Source organism: Terrapene carolina, unplaced genomic scaffold (assembly GCF_002925995.2).
Source record: "Terrapene carolina triunguis isolate 2854851 unplaced genomic scaffold, T_m_triunguis-2.0 Scaffold110, whole genome shotgun sequence".
Lineage (NCBI taxonomy): Eukaryota > Metazoa > Chordata > Testudines > Emydidae > Terrapene > Terrapene triunguis.
The window spans coordinates 1,020,533-1,043,613 of NW_020664461.1; the positions used below are offsets into that span (position 1 = coordinate 1,020,533).

Below are 23,081 nucleotides of genomic sequence, written 5' to 3' on the forward strand. Positions count from 1 at the left end.
GGGGGCACCCCTGGGGGATGGGGGTCGCTGAGGGGGAGGGTTCCGCCGAGGGGGGGCACCCCTGGGGGATGGGGGGTTGCTGGGGAAGAGGGGACACCCCAGGGGGCCGTTGAGGGGAGAGGACACTCCTGGGGGATGGGGAGTTGCCAGGGGTGGAGACACCCCTGGGAGTCGGGGCTGGAGTCCTCCGGCATTGGGGTTCTGGCAGCATTGGGAGCAGGGGTAATGGCACACAGGGGGAGCTGGTGCTTGGTGGGACTTGGGGTTCTGGGAGAGGCCCAGAGTTTGGGTCTCCTGGAAGGAGATGGAGCCTTCAGAGTTTGGGGGGCAGTGGGGCTTGGGGCTCTGATGGGAATGGGGCGCTGCAGGGGGAGCGAGGGGGGAGCTGTGGAGTGCTCTGGGGAGCGGTAGCTGGGACCCTCCAGAACATAGCCTGGGACGTGGTTTTCTTAAAGTTCTTGATATTACAGTGAGGTGGAGGGCATGTAAATACCTAGTAGATAGAGGTTGACATTGACATAAGGGGGCTTTAGAGAGAAGTTGTAACAATAGAGAAGGATATTTGGCTGGGAGGCAGGGTACTTTATTATGTAATGCATAAAGGGGTGGGTGGGAATTCTTGATTTTACATTTTTTCAGGAAAGTGTTACAAGGGGGTGGGGAGTGGGTCTTGAAAATCACCCCAAAAATGTGTTGCGTGGTTTATGGACAGTCCCAAACCCCAAATCTATCATGCCTCTGTCATTTGATGCTGTCATTTGACATAAGAACATAAGAACGGCCATACTGGTTCAAACCAAGGGTCCATCTTGCTCAGTATCCTGTCTTCCGACAGTGGCCAATGCCAGGTGCCCCAGAGGGAATGAACAGAACAGGTAATCATCCAGTGATCCATCCTCTGTCGCTCATTCCCAGCTTCTGGCAAACAGAGGCTGGGGACACCATCCCTGTCCATCCTGGCTAATAGCCATTGATGGACCTATCCTCCATGAACTTATCTAGTTCTTTTTTGACATGTTCAAGTAAGTTACTGGAAAGCTCTAGTATAGTTTATGCCTGAGATTTGACCTTGGTTCTGACTATTATAAGTGTAGCTGTGCATTGCACCTGGGTTCTAGCCCTGTGTCCTTGATCTGGTTGGATGAACATTTTTTGTCTGAAATTACCTGTTCTACTGCTGTGCTGTAGAATGCCCGGGGCTGTGTCTCTATAAAAAATAAGCTGTGTTTGAAGCCAAATTCAGCCTTAAAATACAGCCACACAACTCTCAATTTAGACTACGCGGGCTGCATGTATTTATCTGTGGGTATCATTGGCACCAATGTGATCAGTTTAACAGTAAATAGATTTGCCTCCTCTACTAGAAAATAGCGCCCTGCACGGATACAAAATTTGTATCCACATCCAATCCAGGATCCACAAACAGGGTCCGCTGATATAAAGCAGATATCTGCAGATTTGCAGGGTTCTAACTAGAAACGCTGAGAATAGAAATCTGTCCTATGGAAAGTCAAGTTTTAAAATGCCAGAACAGTAGTAGCCACTCAAAAGTAGTAATAGTCTCAGTTTTGTTTCAGATCCAATCCAGGTGTGTTTGAATCCCGCATGGAGAAACGAAGTGAAGTGAAAAAGCAGCCAGTGGGACATTCGAAGCAAATGGAATTTATCAGATATATGGAAGAAAAGGCAAGACCAATTGTTAACTTCATTCAGTATCGTGTTAAAATTAGCTTCAGAATGTCATCTTTTACAACTGTAATCCTGGAAGGGGAATTACTGTCTGGAATTAAAAATGTTCCTGTTTGCTATTTATATGGTGCCTGAAAGTACAACGCTCACTGCAAATATGCAAGACAGGTGCTTGCTCCAAATGGTGATATTGCTGTTAGTAAATGCTGTGTTTGAATCTTATTCAAAGTGTTTGTGATAAGTTCCAGATCCATGAGGTCCAACTCGGTTGACATATTCTCTCACCTTCATTCTCTTTTTATGAATGAAACAAACAATTGAATAGTGTTGGATCTGGAATGGGCTTTTATAGGTCCCCTCTGACGTTTCCCAACTTGATGCTGAGCAATTAATAAAATGGAGTGATTAAGCAGTTGATTATTAATTAGAAAATCAATACGCTATGTTAATTTACTCCTATTATTGATGTTTATTTGTCTTCATCCAGTATTTTATCTACGTTAATTGCATTTTAAGCATCTTTACTTCTTACTCCCTTCCAGAGACACTGCTATAATGTTGCAGGGACACCATCTTCTGGTGGGCATGAAGACTAATGCAGAGTTAACTTTTCTACAGTGTTTCTCTTTGTGTGAAGTATCAGTGCACCACTTACCCAGTCTAGACTGGTGTATTGATGGTATTGCCTTCAAGTGCACTGCCAGGGTTACAGGACTAACCTTTAAATTACCTTTTAAAAAGAAAACCACTTACGATCCTGAAAAAACTTTTCTCTTCCAGCCAAATTAGGCCTGAAACATTGTTTAAATACTGACTGCTCCACCATTACCATACGTAGGGTGCTGAAATTGTGCTCATTCACGCATTGAGTGCATCACATTAGGACTTTAGATTTTTACAAGTTTGAGTTGTGTAGACGTGTACAGGAGTTCAGGTCTGAGAACTGTGGAAATCATCAGCTGCATGATTAAGAGGCTGGAGGGACTGATCTGTGAGGAAAGATAAAGGCCCCAAGTAGGATGTATGTCAGTAGTCCTGTTAAAGTCAATGAGGCCATGTATGCTCAAATACCTTGCTGGGTCAGCTCATAAAAAAACTACATATAGCTTGGCTAGGCAGAGACTAAAGGAAGACTTAACTTCCTATAAGTACTTGAAGTTGTAAACACCAAGAAGGGAGAGGAATTAGGGGTATAACCAGGAGTAAGGGGATGAGCAAAGTAAACTTGAGGCTCTGTAATAGGAAGCATTTTCAGTTTTATCTGAACAATTTCCAAGGTCCTTTTTTATACTGGTAAATGACCCATTGCTGCCAATAGTTGGTCGCAACAATTTCTCCAGGTTCATTTTCACCACTGTTACGGTAAGCATGATTTGAAATCTTGTTTTACTAGATCTGGAATATACTTGCTTGCTTTAAAGGTGTTGAAACTAGTTTTGGCCTGTCCACACGAGTAGTTAAATAATTTTCTGTACCAGATAAGGTGGAGACGGTTGTTGACAAAAACAGAAAGCAGTCTGCTGTGAACAGTGTGTAGACAAGGGCCATGAGAAGTGCTGAAATCTCCATTGTTTGAGGCTCTTTAAAAGAGACAAGGTTTGGAAGCAATGGGCAATCCTTCATTATCTACGAGGGTGGGCATGGTGTCTTAACAGATATTTCCTTCTCTAATTTCTGTTATTCTTGTTTATTTGTAATACCCCCATGTGCCTCAAGAACAGAGCAGAGGAACAATGCAGTGGGTATGACCTTCTCATGTTGAAGAAAACCTGTAGGTCTAATTTTAGGCCTTGTCAATGCCCCTTTAACAACCAAAGTTACTAACTACATAGGTATGTCCTTTGGTTTCTTCACTTCCACTCACAGGGCACGTGCTCGAAAGGTTTTGTGAGTGGACATATTATGCTTGCCGGATAAGGCAGTATAAATAACATGAAAACAAACGTAAACCTTTAAAGGCTTATTTTTAATTTTAGGCAGAAGCCTTGGGCACAAAAGCATCAAAGGAAGGATTCACAAAAGCCAAGGTAAGACAAAATGGACCTCCATGTCTGGCTATGGCGTGCCTGTGAATCAAGCATGGAGATGAATTTTAAACACTGCATTATCCTTACGCCAGTTGTTGTGTGGGACGCAAGAATCCGAAATTCCTTGTATTGTATCTCATTTTAGGATTGTTTTTTAGTACTGGGGTAGCCTTGAAGTCTTAAAATCCCAGAGTAGTTCCTATCCTTGTCTCTGTGAAATATTGGAAGTCTGTGCTATTCTGGGAATCAGTCTTGAATGCACACAGAAATTGATACCAAAAGTTAAGCTCCCTTTAGAGCTTATTGAGGCCTCTCCTGGTTCCATCAGAGGAGATGCTGCCGAGGGACTGTTCATATTTCAGTGCCAGCAATCTCCTTGTTTAAAATTGTGAAATCTACTGACAGAGCACATGCAGGTAATGGTTGAAAGGAAAAAGGTCACAACACATATTACAAGCACATGGGTCTTGTTGCAGTTAGATTCCTGGAACCAAAATTTACCATGTATCCTTATGGACTCTGTTTCTCAGCTCGGTATATATTTCCTTTTCTTTTCATTGTAGGGCTATCTTATGACTTATCATTTTTTTTGACAATTAAGTGTGCCGGGGTATGGTTTAAATGAGATGTCATTTCTGAACTTTCTGCAGCCTGGATTTGTCCTGTGTAACGTACCAGTGAATTGTCTTCCTTGTGAATTCTTTGTGCTTTCTGTTGCAGACACTTGATTCAGTACTTAATGTTGAAATGGTGAAAGAGAAAACACCAGAGGAAATAAAACAGGTGATACATTTACATGAAAATTTTATAATTAAATGTTAAGCATCATTCTGGAATTCACTTAGTATTCTACGTGTGAGGTTGGAATGCGTACTAAGAAGAATTGTGAAAATAAAGGCATCTCTTTCAGCCAAACATTTAAAAAAAAAAAATTAAAGAGAAACAAAAATAAAAATTGTCTCAGGGTTAGGTAATGTGACATGGAACCTTTCACCTTTGGGTAGATGAGCAGTTCATATCTCGACCTGATCAGTCAACAGTTACCTTCCGTGCAACTGGCAGCGTCCCAACAATTGGATAAGTGTGGCAACCGAATTGCCTGCTCACCAGCTCCAGTCAGAGTTGAAGCACCTTGGTGGGGCATCTTGCAGGAAGCTAATGTTGCCTGTGCTGCACGTATTCTGCAGTTCTTCCGAAGAACTGAAGCCCTCTGGCTGTCAATCTGGTGCCTTTCACTAGCACTAACAACGCTTAGGAGGAGGGGAGGGAAGTGAATTTTTATTAAAAACAGTAAGATTAAAGGTGGTTTCCCTGGTATAGTTGTGGGCATTGCACTGAGATTTATTTTCCTCTTTTTGTCTTTTTAAAAATCTGCTTCCATTCTACATCTCTGAAACAGCCAAACTCAAGCAGAGTTTTTCGGTTTGCTCATCAGATTGTGAGGCAATGGTGTATAAGAGGATACATTGTGTACACATAGGTCTCTGGGGCTACACCACACTTCAAGATTTTGTATGTTAATCAGAATCTTCAGAAGGGCCTTTAAGTATCAAGGATTATAGGGAGGCAGTGTTATCGAGCAGTTAGAAAAGAGTTTTGAGAGTCTGGATTGTATTTCTGTCACTGACTTTATTAGTGACTTTGGGCTGGTTGTATAAATCACTTTCCCTGCATGCATAATGAAAAGAACTTTATCAAATGCTTTGAAATTCTCAGAAGCAAAACACTATGCAAATACAGAGAATCATAAAAAATACAAGTACTGTCTTCTGATGGCAAGGATCTTGTACATTGCTTACTTAGAAATCATCTTTTGCTTGCGTGCTGTGTTTGTGAAAAGTCACATGGTCTGAAGCATTTCTCATCATTACTAAACTGTGGGCCACCATATCTGACCCCATTGTTTATGGCAGTTGTCTGGCTGAAATATGCATCATTTGATACTAGTAGTCTCGGAACATAATATATGAGATAATAGCTTTCAAAAATATATGGAAAAATGGCCCCTGCCCCGATGTACTTGCAAACAAAGTTTAGTTGATAAATGAATACTTTTAAAGGTGTTTGATATTAAATGCTAGATGCTTGTTTGTGGTGTTAATCATATTTGGCTTCCCTCCTTTCTTACAGATCTGGAAGCAGTATTTTTCTGCAAAAGATACAGTTTATGCAGTTATTCCTGTAAGTAGTTACCTTAACAAAATGTACACCATGGAGGTAGCACAAAAAGCTTTGCAATACAAGCTTCCTTTCCACTAGGTGTCTGTTGTTTGTAACAACAATCACTTAATGAAAGTAAAGTTTCTAAACCCAGTCTCCTTCCTAGGCTGACCAGCCATAATTCTGCATGTAAGATCAGTAATTTGAAAGTCAAGCTTCTTAGGCTTCCATTGACCTCAGTGGTCTTTGTGTATTTTAAGTGCATAGTCTTCACACTTTCCCAATTGTTGACTTTCAGAATCACTAATGCCTGTGGTGTCAATCCTTTCTGCAGCACTGGGATCAAACCCAGGTCTCTCACGTAGCAGTGTGGAGCAGTGGTCTGTTAGACCAGAATAGTTCTGGCTGAAATTTTCCTAAACGGTTTATCCATTTCCAAGAATGAGTCTAGGGGAAAATGCATGGTTTTTCCCATGTTAAATTCTGGCGACCTTTTCTCTAGTGCCACATGCTTTGGAGTGAGGACTTGAAAATTGGTAGTGAGGTGGCTTTTGTGTCCAGGGTGAGCTTTGTGTGTCCCCAAGGAAATCTGCCCAAATTTGGTCAAATCCTTGTTTCAAAGCAGGGCAGATCAAAGCGCACTCTGGAACGTCTCACGTGCGGCAGCTGGATCCATTTGGACAGTTGGTGTGTGGCAGGCTGCTGCAGGGTAGATTTATACCTCCGCAGTCTTAGACAACCCCAACTTTTCAGTGTCACCCCATGAGCAGCCTCTCCCAATTCATTCAGCCTCCCCCTGCTTTTCATTTCTAGGCCCCGGGTCTGGAAATGGCTTATTGTTCGATTTAATCTCTCTTCCTGTCACTGCTATAAACCTGGCTGTTGTGTTTGGGGAGGTAGGGAAACTCCTTATCTGGGCCAGTGTTTTCCCTTTCCTGCTTGGTTTCTTTAACAATCCCTTTTGAGGTAACTCCATAGCAAGGAACCCACCATAAACAAACACAGAGACCTGTATCATATTCATAAGATATAATGTAGATAGTTCGCAGTTCATCATAGCTAAGGCTACAGTTTAGTCACGGAGGTCATGGCAAAAGTCACTTCCATGACTTCTTCGACTTCAGCTGTCAGCAGCTTGAGGCGAGGGCTGCAGCCGGAGCCGTGCACCCCTGCCCCATGGCTTGCAGTGGGGGCTGCAGCCCGGGCCCCTGCTCCACGGCCAGGGCTGCAGCAGGGGCCGTGCGCTCCCCTCACAGCTTCCCAGGACCATGCACCACTCCTCCCCCCCCCCACCGCGGCGGCAGCCAGGGCTGTGCTGGGGTTAGAGCTGGGGACTGTGTGCCCCCCTTGCGGCTGCTGCTGCTGGAGCCAGAGCTGTGCCCCCCCCATGGCGGGGGGCTCGGTCTGTCAGCCCCCCTCACCCTCCCATGGGACCCCTGCTGTCATTTCCCCCCTACCTAGCCCTGCCCCCCGGTTATCTTTAGTAAAGTCATGGACAGGTCACGGGCTCCCATGAATTTTTGTTTATTGCCCATGACCTGTCCATGACTTTTACTAAAAATAACCGAGACAAAATCTTAACCTTAATTGTAGCTGCTCATTCATTGAGCACCGTCCATCCTGTGTCCTGGATGAGGCAGAGGTCCTGTGGAAAAAATCGTTTATGATCCTGTAATGAAAGACTGGTCATGCATATGTGCAAGGGGGTCAAATTAAGGTTGCACAAGCAGCTTGAATTCTGGCATTTCCTAACTTTTGAGTGCTTGACTTTGCAACCTTCATGTCCTTTTAACGTAATGTTTGTGGGTAATATAAAATATATATACTTCAAGAGATTGCTGCTATTGGCAATAAAATGTGTCTCCAATTAAAGCTAAGTCGATCTCAGAAGAGGTTGTGGATGGTTCTAAAACTTTAGTATAAACCAGATCTTGTATAAGTAGGGGAGCAATGCATGGTGCATGTTGTTGTTTAGGGAAGCAACTGCATTTCAATAGCCTGCAGTTCTAGTTGGCTGGATGCTGAACTATCTCTGTACAATGTTCAAAAGGAAGCTAAGATTTTCATAGTTAGAGCCCTGCAAATCCGTGGATATCCGCTTTATAGCCATGCACCATTTTTGCGGATCACAGGTGGTTGTGGATCCAAATTTTATATCGAAAGCCCTGCAAATCTGCAGAAATCTGCTTGATAGCCGCAGATCGGATGCGGATACCAATTTTGTGTCCGCGCAGAGCTCTATTCCTAGTACAGTTGAACAGCACGTTTCTTCTGCCCTGAAGATTTTATAATCTAGATTAGCATATGACACAACAAAGGGGCAAAGAAAACAGCAGGGAGGGGATATTGGGGAACACTTGAACCCAATTATATGGTTATGCAGCATGGTGGAACTCGCATATTTCTGGGGATCAATATAACTTAATAAGATAAATATGATGTACGACTCGAATGATGATCTGGTTTGTACTGTAATAAAGAGCAGAAGAGAATCTATAATGTATGTTCCTGTGGGTCAGCAACCTGCTTGTTTGCTTGTGAATAAAGCACCACCATGCATTTCAGTGGAACTATATTGGGGGAAAAAAAACAAAGTGGTATAATTCTGAAGTGTAGACATTTTTCAAGATATAAAAGCTTTGAATTCCAAGAGTTTGTTACTGGCTTCCAGGGACTGCATTGTCTAGAAGGGGTGCTGATGATACTTTCCATTTGCTCATTTCTGTAAACCTTACCAATTAAGGCAGCCTAATTGTTGCTTAATTGTTAATATTTACATATTTGAGACCGACTGTATATGCAGGTTGAACCCTATAAAGGTTAATGGAGTGACTGAGTGATAACTGTGTATCCATTATTTTTATGTTGTGAAAGTTAATTAAATGATCTTGTTTCATCTCCAAAGGCAGAGACGTTCGATTTAATATGGAAGCGGGCCCAGAATTGTCCATCAGTAAGTGTGATATATACTGCATGCATATTCAGCTTTAATGGATCTCTTCTAGACAGAAGTTGGAGTAGAAGTTTATAAACTTTTGACCTTTTGTTATTCAGATTAATTGTCATAACTTGATTGGTAAAAGCCATTTGATCAAGTATTTGTTTTAACGGTCAGTTAAGGACAGCAGGCTGTCAAACATTTCAGTATGGGCATAACAGGTAAGGAGTTCTACAACCAGGCAGTCTCCCAAGCTTAGTTTTATATAGAGATTTAGCTACATGCCTCAAATTCACCGTACTAGGTGTCATGTGGTTAAGTCATCTGCATGCCGCTCTGCGGAGAAGCTAGCCTTGTATGCCAGCTTTATTGACACTGCTGCATAACTATCCCTCTTGTTTATGCCGCTTACTATATTTCCTTGCTTTATTAGCCTTATGGCTAAATGCTTGATTGAAGTTAGTGGGGGTCTTTCCATTGAGTGCAGCTAGCGTTGTGGCAGAATGTTAAATACATTCACTCTACGATGGACCAAATCCCTTCCATTCACAAAGCCCAGTTCACGGCTGCTGGATGGGGAATGGAATCCTGCCTCACAAGCCACAGCACCTGTGGAGCTGTTCCACAGCTTGACGGCAGCTTCACAGGTGTAACAGCTTCTGTCCCGCTGCTTGTCTTACTACTCTCCCTGCACATGGCAAGTTCGCCCTGTGGATCTGCATCTTTGCAGATTTAGTTCCCCCTCTACTGGATTGTTCCCGACCCCTCCCCACACTGCTGCTGAAGGGGGTGCACAGGGTATGACCCATGCCCCAAACTCCATGCTGAAGAGCCATGTTGCGACAAATAGAATGTTGTTTTGCCCTTTGGCTGACATGATTTGCCCCCATGTCCTACAGCACTATTTTTAGTAATGAAGGAGGCAGTTAGAGCAAGGGACCGGAAACCAGGATTCTTGGGTTTTGTCCACAGCTGAACCCCTGACACATATAAGCTCATGCAAGACTCTTAAGCTCTGTTTCCCTACCTGTACAATAAGGATACTCAGGTAGCAAGGTTGTTGTGGGTTAATTAATGTTAATTAAAGCAATGTGAGATCCTTGGATGGAAGTTAAGCTGTGTAAGTGCTTACTAGTATTAATACAATTTATACTCTGGTGTTACTTGTGTCAGTGAATCATCTTGAGATATAGGTTGTGTGAAAGATGTTCAGGACCGAATTGTATTGTTATAAATTGCAAAAGTTACTAACGTTGCACTGAAGTTAAATTTTAGTTCCATTAAGGAACGCTGTCTTGTAATTCCGGGCTTGTGTTCAGGTGTGTAGCTAGGACCTTTTGTTTGAAACGTCTGACTGTTTGACCGTGTGGTTGGTTGGTTTGAAAAGTGTGAATTGGGAGTGTTTTATTTCAGGTGGGCCTTGAGTGTTTGATTGGAGAGAAAGCTTTGAGCCGGGCCAACTGCTTCGAGCCAGCAGCCTTATAAAAAAGCTGCCAGTTGGAGGACCTGGCTGAGGACTGACTGGCTAAGTAGTAGTTCTGCAGAAAAGGACCTGGGGATTACAGTGGACGAGAAGAGTCCAGCGGAGGGCAACAAAAATGATTAGGGGGCTGGGGCACATGACTTACGAGGAGAGGCTGAGGGAACTGGCTTATTTAGTTTGCAGAAGAGAAGAGTGAGGGGGGATTTGATAACAGCCTTCAACTACTTGAAGGAGTGTTCCAAAGAGGATGGAGCAAGGCTGTTCTCAGTGGTGGCAGATGACAGAACAAGAAGCAATGGTCTCAAGTTGCAGTAGAAGAGGTCTAGGTTGGATATTAGGAAAAACTATTTGACTAGGAGGGTGGTGAAGCACTGGAATGGGTTACCTAGGGAGGTGGTGGAATCTCCATCCTTAGCGGTTTTTAAGGCCAGCTTGACAAAGCCCTGGCTGGGATGATTTAGTTGGGTTGGTCCTGCTTTGAGCAGGGATTGGACTAGATGACCTCCTAAGGTCTCTTCCAATCCTAATATTCTATGATTCTATGACCTTTGTGGTAAATATCAATTATCTTCATTACATACAAGATGGTGCTTCCTGTATGATGACAACCCAGAGGCTAAACATGTGGGGGTGCTCAGCGTAGTTGTTTCCAGAAATGAAATGAATGCCCAAGCTATGGAACAGTTGTTTACGGCATGAGTGTGTTGGTACCTTATGCACTGCTGTTCAAAGACTACCTGTGCAAGGGAGTGTGCTGTTGCTTAGGAGAGATTAAGCTTGGGGGGGAAGGAACAGAACAACAAAAAAGAGTAAGAACATTATCTGACTGCATTTCCCCACATGCTGGGTTAATAGTATTGTTTTCCATTGTAAAGTACATGCCTTTACAGTAATTTGTACAATGAAGCATGGCCTAGCATAGTCCCAGTTTGCATAGGCAGCAGTGAAATGCTTCATGCGTAGCTAGATTCTGGAAGAGGAATATTCTTGTGGTTTTGACAGGAAAAGACTGCACCAACTTGATTCACTAGTCAGGAATGCCTTGAGTTCTATTTAATTTACTGAGAGCAAGGTCAAATGTATTTGGCCTTCTACAGTGAAGGCTATCAAGAGTTTGGGAAATAACTTACACTTGTCTGTGTTTTGCTGCAGAGAGAACCCCGTGCAGCAGCACATGGTCTGGTGTCTCACTTCTCTTTCAGGTCCCATGTAGTCCTTTCTCTTTGTGTGTGATAGTGTTACAGATGCAACGCCGAAGCCTATGAAGCCAAATAGACCAGAAATCTCCAGAGATAAGTTGCTTTCAAGCTGCTGTGGGACAGAGTTAGAAAAACTAAACTAGTGTGAAAGCCGTTCGCCTCTCCGCGTCCCTAACTGACCTTTTGTGACTTTAATCCCTCATTGCAGCATCTGGGGAGAAGGGCAAGAATGTGGGGCGTGCGAGGCCACCGTCTCATTGTACCGTACTGTTCACTGTCCGGTTTTAAATGTCTCAAAACGCTGTTACCAAACATCCTCCATGAGTCCCTCCCATGACAGTGAATCAAGCGATTCTGAGAACACAGTAAAGTTTAGGGTCATGATTCTTTTAAATCTGAGCTTCTAAAACTATCTACTAGGAAATGTAAGGCTGGTGTGTTGTCTGCCTGGAAGATGGATGCCTGCTCTCTCCACAAAGCAGGTAGTACACAGGAAGCAGCAGGGCAGACTTCCCTACGCTGCCCTGCCAGTAAGGCTCAACCCAAGCCTTTGTGTGTTTTCCTCACCACCAGGAAAGCTTTCCTGGTGGTGGGGAGACGCCAGCAGGAGGTAGGCAGCAGGGAATGGCTCTAGCCGCTCCCTTTTAGTGTGGTGTGTAGCTACACACCACAACATGGGCACAGCCTGCTTTTCACGGCAGCGTGTGGCTACACGTCCCCTACACTCCACCCCCAGCGTAGAAAAGCCGTAAGCTCTGTCTCAATAACCAACTCCCTGCTGTGACTCCTAACAGGGTTGGCGATTAGGTCCCATGTCGTGCAGTGGGGATGCCCATTTACTCTGACGTGGGCTGGGAGCACATATAATGCTGACTGTCTTTTTCTTTGCAGTTCCTGTGTGCTTTGCCAAGGAAAGAAGGCTATGAGTTTTTTGTGGGGCAGTGGTCAGGGACAGAGCTGCACTTCACCGCGCTCATAAACATTCAGGTGGGTGTATTTTATTGTATTACTCTCCAGGGTTAGGTTTGAAACTCCAGCTGTATTAGACTCTGAGTGACATCTAGACATAGATGTATCTTTAAACAAAACTACAAAACCCTGCCTAGCGGAATCATTCCATAAAATACCATGCAAACTATTGCCTGGTTTTCTCCAGCTCCATGTAATGCAGCATTTACAGTGCTGGTGCATGATTTTAAATGAGGCATTCTAGTTCTGAGATAATGTATTTCTTCTTGGTGTTGTAAATGAAAGAGGTTGTAATCGTCTCAGAAGTTTGTTGGGCCCTAACTGTTTTTATTCCATTTGATTTGCCATACTAGATCAAACAACTTGTCTATCTGCTCTGGTGTTCTGCAGCCTTATCCTACCTGTTCATAGTCTGTCTACTCAATTAAGCAAGGTTTCCTTTCACACACCCAGCAGCAATCAGTTTATGCATGACGTATTTGACTGCTCTTCTCTTAGCCTGTGCATATGAGTCCAGAAAACCATCCCAACCTTTTAAAAATCCATGCATGGGATTTTTCTCTGACTTGCAAGTTACAGTTCCACATGCTTCAGTCTTCAGATTCGGCAGGCTAAGCAGGCTCAGACTGGCTCAGTACATGGACGGGAGACTCCAAGATTCAGTCTGTGACATTCATTCCTCTGAGTCAGAACTTGATAATCCCTTGTTCGTTGCCTCCCACAAGCTTTCTTTAACTTCATCTATTAGCAAAACACCCTTGAGACACAGTGTGCTAAGACGCCTCACTCTTCCTTCAAGTCTTTTCTGGAGTTGCTTCTTTTTGATTGGCTTTCCAGTTTGGCTTTTCCTTCCACCACTCCTGCCATCTTGCCTTATTTTGTTCCCTTTAACCTTTGAAATATTTTAATAAATAAGTTAGTTTAAAAGGTGTGGGGAGAACCAAGGGGCCCACAATGTACTTAACGTAAGCTTCTCTCGTGTCCGTTGCATTTTATTATCACTCACTGACCTTTGTCTAGCTTAGATTGTAAACTCTTCAACACGGAGGACAATATTGGGTTTGTGAGTAAAGCACCAGGCACTCTTATGGCGGTACAGCAATAATAATTATAATAATCCCTAGCTCTGAGATAGCGCTTTTCATCAGTAGATCTGGAAGCACTTTACAAAGGAGGTCAGAATCATTATCTCCATGCTGCAGGATGGTAGTGCACTGCTGGAAGTGCCATATTTTCGGACTTGAAACCAAAGAGCTGACAGTTTATGGCCACTAAACATTCCTTGGTACATCTTGCAAGAACAGAGAAGCTAATCCTGATTGGTCATTCAGATGCTGACACTATAAATGGCCTCTCCATTTTTAATTGGATAAGGTATTCCCTTCCGATTCTCCACTGAAGGAGAGTGATGTGTGCTGTAAAACAGTTGATGTGGTTGACCCCAGAGGAAGCTTCATTTCTTTAGCGGATGAAATGTTTCCTGTATGTGGTTTCTAAATAGTTGTGGGATCCTTGGGCATGAAATGTGCTATACAAACATAAAATTGAATGATTACGTTTTGACGATTTGCAGCATTGGATTCCGTAAATTCATCACGTACGACATAAAGTAGTACCATAGACATGGAAATTGTCACTGTCATTGTTTTTCCAATTTTGGCACTATGCCTTTGACCCTCAAGTAATAAAAATGTTGCCAATTCTGATGACTCCATGGTGAAGTTTATAAATTTGATGAAATAGATATGTGGACCCTTCAGTGGTATCATATAATTTAATACAGAGGATATTAAGCAGTTCTCTAGTATTTCCTTGGTTCTGTATTTACTGTCTTATGAAAATGTTTGAGTCATAAATAAAATGTCTACAAAGACCTTGGCTTCTAACCCCTCTATGATTTAATTTTGTTGTATACCAGCATAGTTATTCTTGTTCCTTTTGGACAGGCTTTCTAATTTCTCTTCTCTACAATTAGTTTGACACCTATATATCATGTAGTTAAATTATTATCTAGAATAACCCCTTTCTAACACAAAAGGTATTGTCCCCAACGTGAGGTAAGTCTATTTTGGACTTCATTGTGACACATAAAGATGAATGAATCACTGGACTGGAAGCTGGTCATTGCCTAGGGACCAGTGATCATGACTTGATTACATTCAATGTGGGCAAACAAAGGAAAATCCCAGCCAGTAATAGAATCCTAGAATATCAGGGTTGGAAGGGACCTCGGGAGGTCATCTAGTCCAACCTGCTGCTCAAAGCAGGACCAATCCCCAGACAGATTTTTACCCCAGTTCCCTAAATGGCCCCCTCAAGGATTGAACTCACAACCCTGGGTTTAGCAGGCCAATGCTCAAACCACTGAGCTATTCCTCCCCCTGATATATATATAGATATAACTTGGTGCTTTAAAAGGGCTAATTTTCCAAAGATGAGGCAAATTATCAGAGAAATTGATTGAGGGGAAAATTTAGACAGAAAAATATGAATGAAAATTGAGAGTTATTTAAGAAGAGTTTATAGGTAGCCAAAAAGCCATGATTCCACAATCAGTAAAATGGACATTTTTGCCTTAAAGCCAATCCTGGGTCAGTGGTGAAGTGAAGGCAGCAATCAGAAATAAAAAGGCAATATATAACAAATAGAAAAGGGGCGGGGGGGGGGGGGGAGATAGCAGTCAATATATATTAGAAAGTCTGAAGGATAGCAAATTGATCAGGGAAGCTAAAAACATCAGAGAAAAATGGCTGGCAGGGCTAAGGACAATGAGAAGGAGGTTTTAAGCATGTTAGGAACGAAAGAAATCACACCAATGGGATAGGCCCATTACTAGATGTAGGTGGTAAAACTGTTAATGGTGCAGAAAAGACAGAAGTGCTCATTAAATATTTCTGGTCTGTATTTGTAAAGAAGCAGGATAATGTACTCCTATCACATGAGGATGATGAAGTACTTTCTAGTCCATTCGTGACTGAGGATGTTACATCTACTAGGGATACGTATTTTTAAATCAGCAGGCCCAGATAACTTGCACCCAAGAGTAATGAAAGAGCTGGCCAATGAGATCTCTAGTGCTCTGATGTTAATTTTTAATAAAACTTGGAATACCAGGGAAATTCAGAAGACTGGGAGAGGGCTAATGTTGTGCCACATTCCAAAAGGGCAAGAGGAATGATCAGGTGTCAACCTCAGGCAAACTAATGGAAAAGCTGTTACGGGATCCAATCGATAAAGAATTAAAGGATGGGAAGATAATTACTGCCAGTCAACATGGTTGTATGGGAAATAGGTCTTGTCACACACGCCCGATTTCATTCTTTGAGGAGATGCCAAGTGTGGTTGATAATGATAACTTAGTAGATGTAACAGTCTTAGACTTTTGTAAGGCATTTGACTTGCTACCCCATGACAGTCTGATTTAAAAATGAGCACCATACAGTATCAGTAAGGCACACGTTACATGGGTTAAGACCTGGCTGACTGCAAATCTCAAAAAGTGGTTTTCAGTGGGGAATCGGCATCAAATGAAGATGTTTTTAGTGGGGCGCCGAAGGGAGCAGTTCTAGGCCTGACGTTTTCATCAGTGGTCTAGAAGTAAATCTAAAATCACTGCTGATAAAATTTGCAGATGACACGCAGATTGGGAGAGCAATAAATAATGAGGACAGGGTAGTCATACAGAGCCATTTGGTAAGCTGGACCCATTCAAACAAATGTCTTTAATACAGCCAGTTGCAAAGATCTATATCTAGGAACAGTGAATACAGGCCATATCTACAGAATGGGGACTGTGTTTGGAAAGCAGTGACCTGAAAAGGATGTAGGGGTCATAGTGGACAAGCAATTCACCATGAGTTCCCAGTGCGATGCTGTGGCCAAAAGGGCTGATGAGATCCTCGGATGTGTAAACGGGAGTAGTGAGGAGGCGTGCAGGGAAAGGATTGAAACCAAGCCTGAGTAAGGGAATGGGGTCCACGTTTTAAAAAGGATGTTGAAAAATTGGAGAGGAGGCAGAAGAGAGAGAGAAAAATGATTCACGGGCTGGAGAAAATGCCTCACCGTGAGTGATTTAAAGAGCTCAATCTGTTTAGCTAAACAGAAGGAAAATTGAGAGGTGACTTGAATACAGGATATACAGGCTTTCACGGGGAGAACATACCAGGTACTACCAGGCTCTTTAATTTAGTTGAGGAAGGCAGAACACAAACCAATGGCTAGAAGCTGAAGCCAGCAAATTCAAGTGATAACCGAGGCACACATTGTTATCAGTGGGAGTGATGAACCGTAGAAACAAACTACCAAGGAAAGTGGTGGATTCTTCATCCCTTGCTGTCCGCAGATCAGGACAGGAGACCTTTCTGGACGTTATGCTGTAGCTGAACCCAAGTTATTAGGCTCAATACAGGGGTAACTGGGTGAAATTTCATGGTCTCTGCTATACAGGAGGTCAGATTAGATGATCTAATAGGCTCTTCTGGCCTTAAAAACTCTGAATCGGTGACTTACTGTTGGCTACAGACACACAGAAGTGCAAATAATTGACTCTTAATTAAAACGGCCTCTCCTTGACCTTGCTAGGAGGACAGTGGGGAGACTCTGAATGAGTGAGTCTATGCACGAAGTTAATATTCAGATTCTTTATTAGCAGACTATTAAATATGCAATAAATCTAGAGTTTTTCTAGGGCACTGTTAAGAAGTCTCTCTCTCTCTCATCTCCTGCAGACCCGAGGTGAAACTGCCGCTAGCCAGTTGATCTTGTACCATTATCCTGAACTCCAGAAGGAAAAGGGAATAGTGCTAATGACAGCCGAAATGGACTCCAGTTTCCTGGTAAGAGAATCCCATATTGTTTCCTTAGTGTTCTACTAAGATCTGATACTCTGGCATTTCTTTAAAAGCAATTAAAAGCTAAGTCTTGTAAAGCCACACTGAGCAGAATGATCAGGTGACTTTCTGAATGAGAAGCACTGTTCTTCTTCCATCCTTCCCCTAAAGCGATTAGGTTAAAGAAATCTACAGCTAACCATTGAATAACCAACCTAGAGAAAGGCAGAAAAATTCCCAAAGCCTGCAGACTGGGTGTCTAGTGATTGTAGTTTATGCCACATCTAATTTCTCCCCCTCCACCCCGTTCTTGACGTTAGCATAATTCAGAAGGATAATTTAGAAAAGTGCAGAATTTTGGAGCCTCCGTTTCTCTTTTTTTAGGGAAGGGGATTTAAAGAATAATAATAAAAAGTTGGTACTTCTCAGCAATGTTAAAACACACTTTTTAAAATTAACACAGATGGACAAATTTTTAAACCTGCATTGGATTTTCCTTGTGCCTTCCCGTACCTCCCCTGAGTGAGGATGTACTGCCACTTGGATAGCTCTCATAGTACATGTAATGAGCTTACGGGACTCACGTTGCCAATCACATGAATAGCATGCGTGCAGAATGTTTTATTAGAGGGTGGGCTGTTAAAGGGCGAGAGTTTAAGGTTGTTTCATGTTGTTTGGAACAATCTGCGGAAGGAAGTGATGGATTCTCTATCTCATGAAGTGAGATCAGTATTGGATGCCTTTCTGATAGATGTACTTTAGTCAAACATAGTTATTGGATTCAGTGCTGGGATAACTGGATGAAATTCTGTGTTCTGTTCTCTGCAGGACGTCAGACTAAATAATCTAATGGTCCCTTCTGGTCTTAAAATCTATGACTGTAGATACCTTAACTCTGCATTTCCACACACTGGCAAAACAAATTGTGACATTTTACCATAATGCACATTTTCTTTTCCTCCGATATTTGTTGATTTTCAATCACCCCAATGTTCTGTTATTGACACATTTCCAATTTTAACTCCATTACCAAAGTTTTGTCTGTGAATTATATTATATAGAAGTATATTATATCTTAATACTAGAGCGAGGCAAATACTCAAAATAAAAACCTTTCAGTGAATGTTTGTATGAATTTTTAAACACATTTGTTTCATCTCTCTCTGCTTTCTGTAATGTTTCTATAAACTAATTTTACATCCTCATTCCACTGTCTTTACTCGTGAACAGGATCCCCTGCTGCTGTTTATTTTTTCTTGTAAATGTCCTCTCTTGAACATTTCACAATCTCTTTTATTAGCATTTTGCTCACTATACAAACAGGCACCCATTGTAAGACATACAATACCCACTACACACACAACCAGACAGAGAGATAAACGTCTGTTATCTCTTGCTATGAAAGGAACCTGTCGGGGATGCGTCACATCCTGGTTACCTGCCTTAAGAACATAATTTTCATTATAGACCTAGATCTCCTTAAATATTATCCATACACACATTTCACAGTGATTATGATGTCCAATGGGTTATCGGATTTCGGTAAAGACCTCACATGCCACCCTTTAGTGAATTATTATGCAGACATCTGAAACGGGATCACTGTAAAACTCTGTGTGCCCCCTGTGTCCTCTGTCTGTTGGCACCAAGCAGATCCCGGGTCACAAATATTCATAGAAAAAAGTGTGGAAATTGGAGAATATTCAAGGAAAATGGATTTTTAATTCAGAAACCATGCTGTGGGCAACATAAATAAATAGGGGTATGGAACGGCTGCCATATGAGGAGAGATTAAGACTGGGACTTTTCAGCTTGGAAAAGAGATGACTAAGGGGGATATGATAGAGGTTTATGAAAACATGACTGGTGTGGAGAAAGTAAATAAGAAAGTGTTATTTACTCCTTCTCATAACACAAGAACTAGGGGTCACCAAATGAAATTAATAGGCAGCAGATTTAAAACAAACAAAAGGAAGTATTTTTTTACACAATGCACAGTCAACCTGTGGAACTCCTTGCCAGAGGAAGTTGTGAAGGCCAAGACTATAAAAGGGTTCAAAAAAGAACTAGATAAATTAATGGAGGATAAGTCCATCAATGGCTATTAGGATGGACAGGGATGGTGTCTCTAGCCTGTTTGCCAGAAGCTGGGAATGGGCGACAGAGGATGGATCACGTGATGATTCCCTGTTCTGTTCATTCCCTCTGGGGCACCTGGCATTGGCCACTGTTGGAAGACAGGATACTGGGCTAGATGGACCTTTGGCCTGACCCAGTGTGGCCTTAATTATGGGTTAAGCTTGATTGTTAGTTACTCATCCAGTCAGGAAACTGAGCCATGTGACCCCGAAGTCCAATCAAAATCAACCAGCACAGCTTGTCTGTTGGATATTCGTGAATAACTGCTCCCAAGCGGAACATTTTGAATCATTTTCTATGATTAATAAAATTGAGAAAATTCCGGTCTATTTCTCTTATCGTTTCCAAACCGGTGAAATTGGTTGTTCTCTTTGGGCATGTCTGCACACGGAATTGAACCACTCTAGCTTATATCTGTCTAGTTAAAGCGGTACTTTAGCGTGGGTGCAGTTATGCCAATGTAACAGTTCCTTACACCAGTATCGCTTACTCCCATATGGGAAGGGGAATAAGGAGGGAGGCCACTTGTCTGGCTTTGAACCAGACAGTCCTCATTTGGGGTGGTTTGTCCTATGTCTAGCATTGGGACAAAACCAGACATGGTTTTGTCTGGTATTGGATGGGGACACCATCTTTAAGAGCGTGCCACTCCACCCTCTCTCGTGTGACCTTGAATGCACCGTGCGGGGTGACCTTCCACACACCAGGCATGCGAGATCATGGCGGCCAGGCAGGTCTATACCATTCCCTGAGGTATCTGAATGTCTGACTGTGAATGGCCACCCTAGGAATAAGCCATACCAGTATAAAGCACCTTTATACCAGTATAACTCTGTCCGCATTAGGGGTTGTACTGGTATAACTATATCCATCAAATAAAATCTCACCCCTAACTGACAGACTTTTATACAGCTGTAAAAACTGTGTTGCTCAGAAATTTGAGTTCTTTGCCTAGCTGTGTTTAATACTGAGTATTACTGAAAAACTTTTACGGAGGAAGTCTGGCAAGGAGTGGAGCGGAAAGTTAAGGAGAACATATTCAGAGTCTTGGAGGGAGCGGAGTCTGAGAGGGGTGGTGGAGCTGTGCTTCCTGAAATGCAGAGCTGTAAGGAGATCAAGTTAGTAGGAACAGCACAGAGGTAAGTAGGTCAGTGAGAAGATGGATCAGGCTTGTGGAGAGCTTTGAAAAACTCGAACTTTGAATAGAGTTAGGAGCTGAGCAGGAAGCTCGCTAAGGTAACAGAAGCGGACTGAAGAGGGATCTGTTTGCAGCTTTTCAGTAACCACAGAGCTTTTTTGAAAGGGGAACTTACTTTAATGTCAGAACTGCTGCTTTCGCTATTTTGATACGTTCTTTTTTCTTTTTCTTTTTTTTAACCTGACAGAATGTCCCTGAAGCTCAGTGCATAGCCAATCAGGTGCAGCTTTTCTATGCGACCGATCGTCCAGAGACCTATGGATTAGTGGAGACCTTCAACCACAGACCTAATGAGTTTAAGTACATGGCAGTTATAGCAGAGCTTGAGCAGAGTGGACTTGGAAGAGAACTGAGACCTAGATGGGACTCTGACAAAGCCTAGTGTCTGATTTGCACAGCATCTGGGCCAGACGCAACTGAAATTGCTCATTGGAAAGGGTCCTTGACACAGGAGTTTTTTAAATTGGGGGCAAACTCCAGTTTTTATATAGGGCCTGTTTGCTACAGAGTTGGTCTGGACAAAAGAAAGATTCGGGGAGTGATATTCACCCCTGACTGTTTTGTATCGGTGCAAGGTAATATGGCAGCCTAACTAGGACCGAATGGGAACGACGCACCTTAACCCAACCTCATCAAAACAACTCTTTCAATACCTTATGCCTGATTGCAGTATTCCTTTGGAAATGATAAATCAAACGAGAGAAGGGGGGCTACTTATGGGACTACGTCAGCCACTGGAGAGAGAGAACAAAGGATGTTTGTGTTCAGTAAAAGCTATTTGGAAGTTGCCCTCCACTATAACTGCATGGGTCAGTGCGTTTTGTCTTGTATGAAGATTATAAATTCCCCTCTTTCATCCAGCAGTGAAAAGATAATGCAGTTGATGATGATCTAAGACAGGCTCCTCTTTGTTGATTAACGTGTGGGATTCCCTACATAGATGCATGCTTTGCTTTCTATGCTAGTGCGGCTAAGGACAAAAAACACTCAGCCGAGTTAGATTTGGCTCTGGGAATGTCAGGTTTTTTAACTGAGACATGATCTTCATTCAGGTGCCCAGCTGTTAGGTCACTGTGTATTGGGGATCATTTCACCGATGACAGGATGTGATAACAGGGTTTTCTTTTTGCATATTGGGCTTTTTAAAGTGGTCCAGCAGATAATTAAATTGTTTTAGAGATCATACTAGTTTGTCCGATATCATCTAGACAGCCAGCTCTTAAACACGTCAGCATTTGAAAGGGGTAAAATAGAGCTCTTCTTTATCATTTGGGAAAAACACTGTATACAGCGTTAAAAATGGTTGGGAATAGAGAGATTTGTAATTCTGTTCAGGATTACCGTGGGATAACTCGTATGCACTGGAGTGAATGTATCACACATGATATAACCGAGCAGCAATTAAAGTGAGTCTGCCTTAATAAACCTTGGTGATCTCTGGTGAAACTAGCACCTTTCCTGCAAGGATTTTACAAGCATTGCCTGAAGTCCTGTTATTTGCAGTGACGGTGGGAAGCAGCCACTGAATCCTTGAACAAGGGCCATAATGATCTGCACAGTGAGGATTCAAAAGCTGTGCACAGATCATTGACAATATGATGCCAGTGCGCAGCTAGAGAAGTAAACGAAAGGCAGCCAGTGTTTTTCTGCAATTGTAGCTTCGGGGGAATAAAACTGCACTGTTTCTCAAATGGATTTCAACACACACATACACCCCGAGCAGCAATTACTGTCTTTAGCACATACTGCGTGTTGGTAGTGTCCAGAGCACCTTGCAAACATTGTTTACTCCTTCCAACACCCGATGAGGTAGGTGAGCATTGTTTGTCAGAGTGGGAAATAGCGCTAGGAAGGGTAAGAGACTTGCCCCCAGCCAGAGAGGGAGCAGTGATCGTAGGGCCGCCGGGGGGGGGAGGGGGGAGGGCGGGCAAATGGGGCAATTTGCCCCGGGCCCCGCAGGGGCCCCCACGAGAATATAGTATTCTATAGTATTGCAACTTTTTTTGTATGGAAGGGGCCCCCGAAATTGCTTTGCCCCAGGCCCCCTGAATCCTCTGGGTAGCCCTGAGTGATCGGAGCAAGGATTGTAACCTGTGTGTGACCCATTATTAGAATTAGGCCAAGGTGTGAATGGGGCTGAACTATCGAGTTGTGCGCATTGTTCACTTATGTACCTAGTTCATGACTGTTATCTCCCCCCCCCCCCCACACACACACACACACACTGGTGCTTCTCTCCTGTTGGGCCGGCGCTTGCTCCCTTGCTTCATACTGTGCACGTGTAGTGCTCCCTACTGCTAGTGGAAGGAGGTTCAGGTATCTCCTGAGAACTGTCTGACCCTCTCCCTAACCCTGGACCCTCTGGAGGCTTCTCTACTGGTCAGGCCAAGTGGAAGAGGGGGTGGGGATGGGATTGGGGATGTGACATTCCTCCATCAGCTGGACAGGAA

General features: G+C 43.0%; 1 protein-coding gene across 1 annotated transcript; it reads left to right on the plus strand.

Moving 5' to 3' along the window:
- Positions 1 to 1,014: 1,014 nt before the first annotated feature.
- On the plus strand, positions 1,015 to 22,056 carry ATPAF1 (ATP synthase mitochondrial F1 complex assembly factor 1). The gene is made up of 9 exons (XM_024194325.2): positions 1,015 to 1,022; positions 1,578 to 1,686; positions 3,666 to 3,716; positions 4,437 to 4,499; positions 5,847 to 5,897; positions 8,782 to 8,829; positions 12,388 to 12,483; positions 17,193 to 17,300; positions 20,819 to 22,056. Exons 1-9 carry the CDS (start codon positions 1,015 to 1,017, stop codon positions 21,011 to 21,013), a joined length of 729 nt encoding a protein of 242 aa, XP_024050093.2. The 3' UTR covers positions 21,014 to 22,056.
- Positions 22,057 to 23,081: the final 1,025 nt, after the last annotated feature.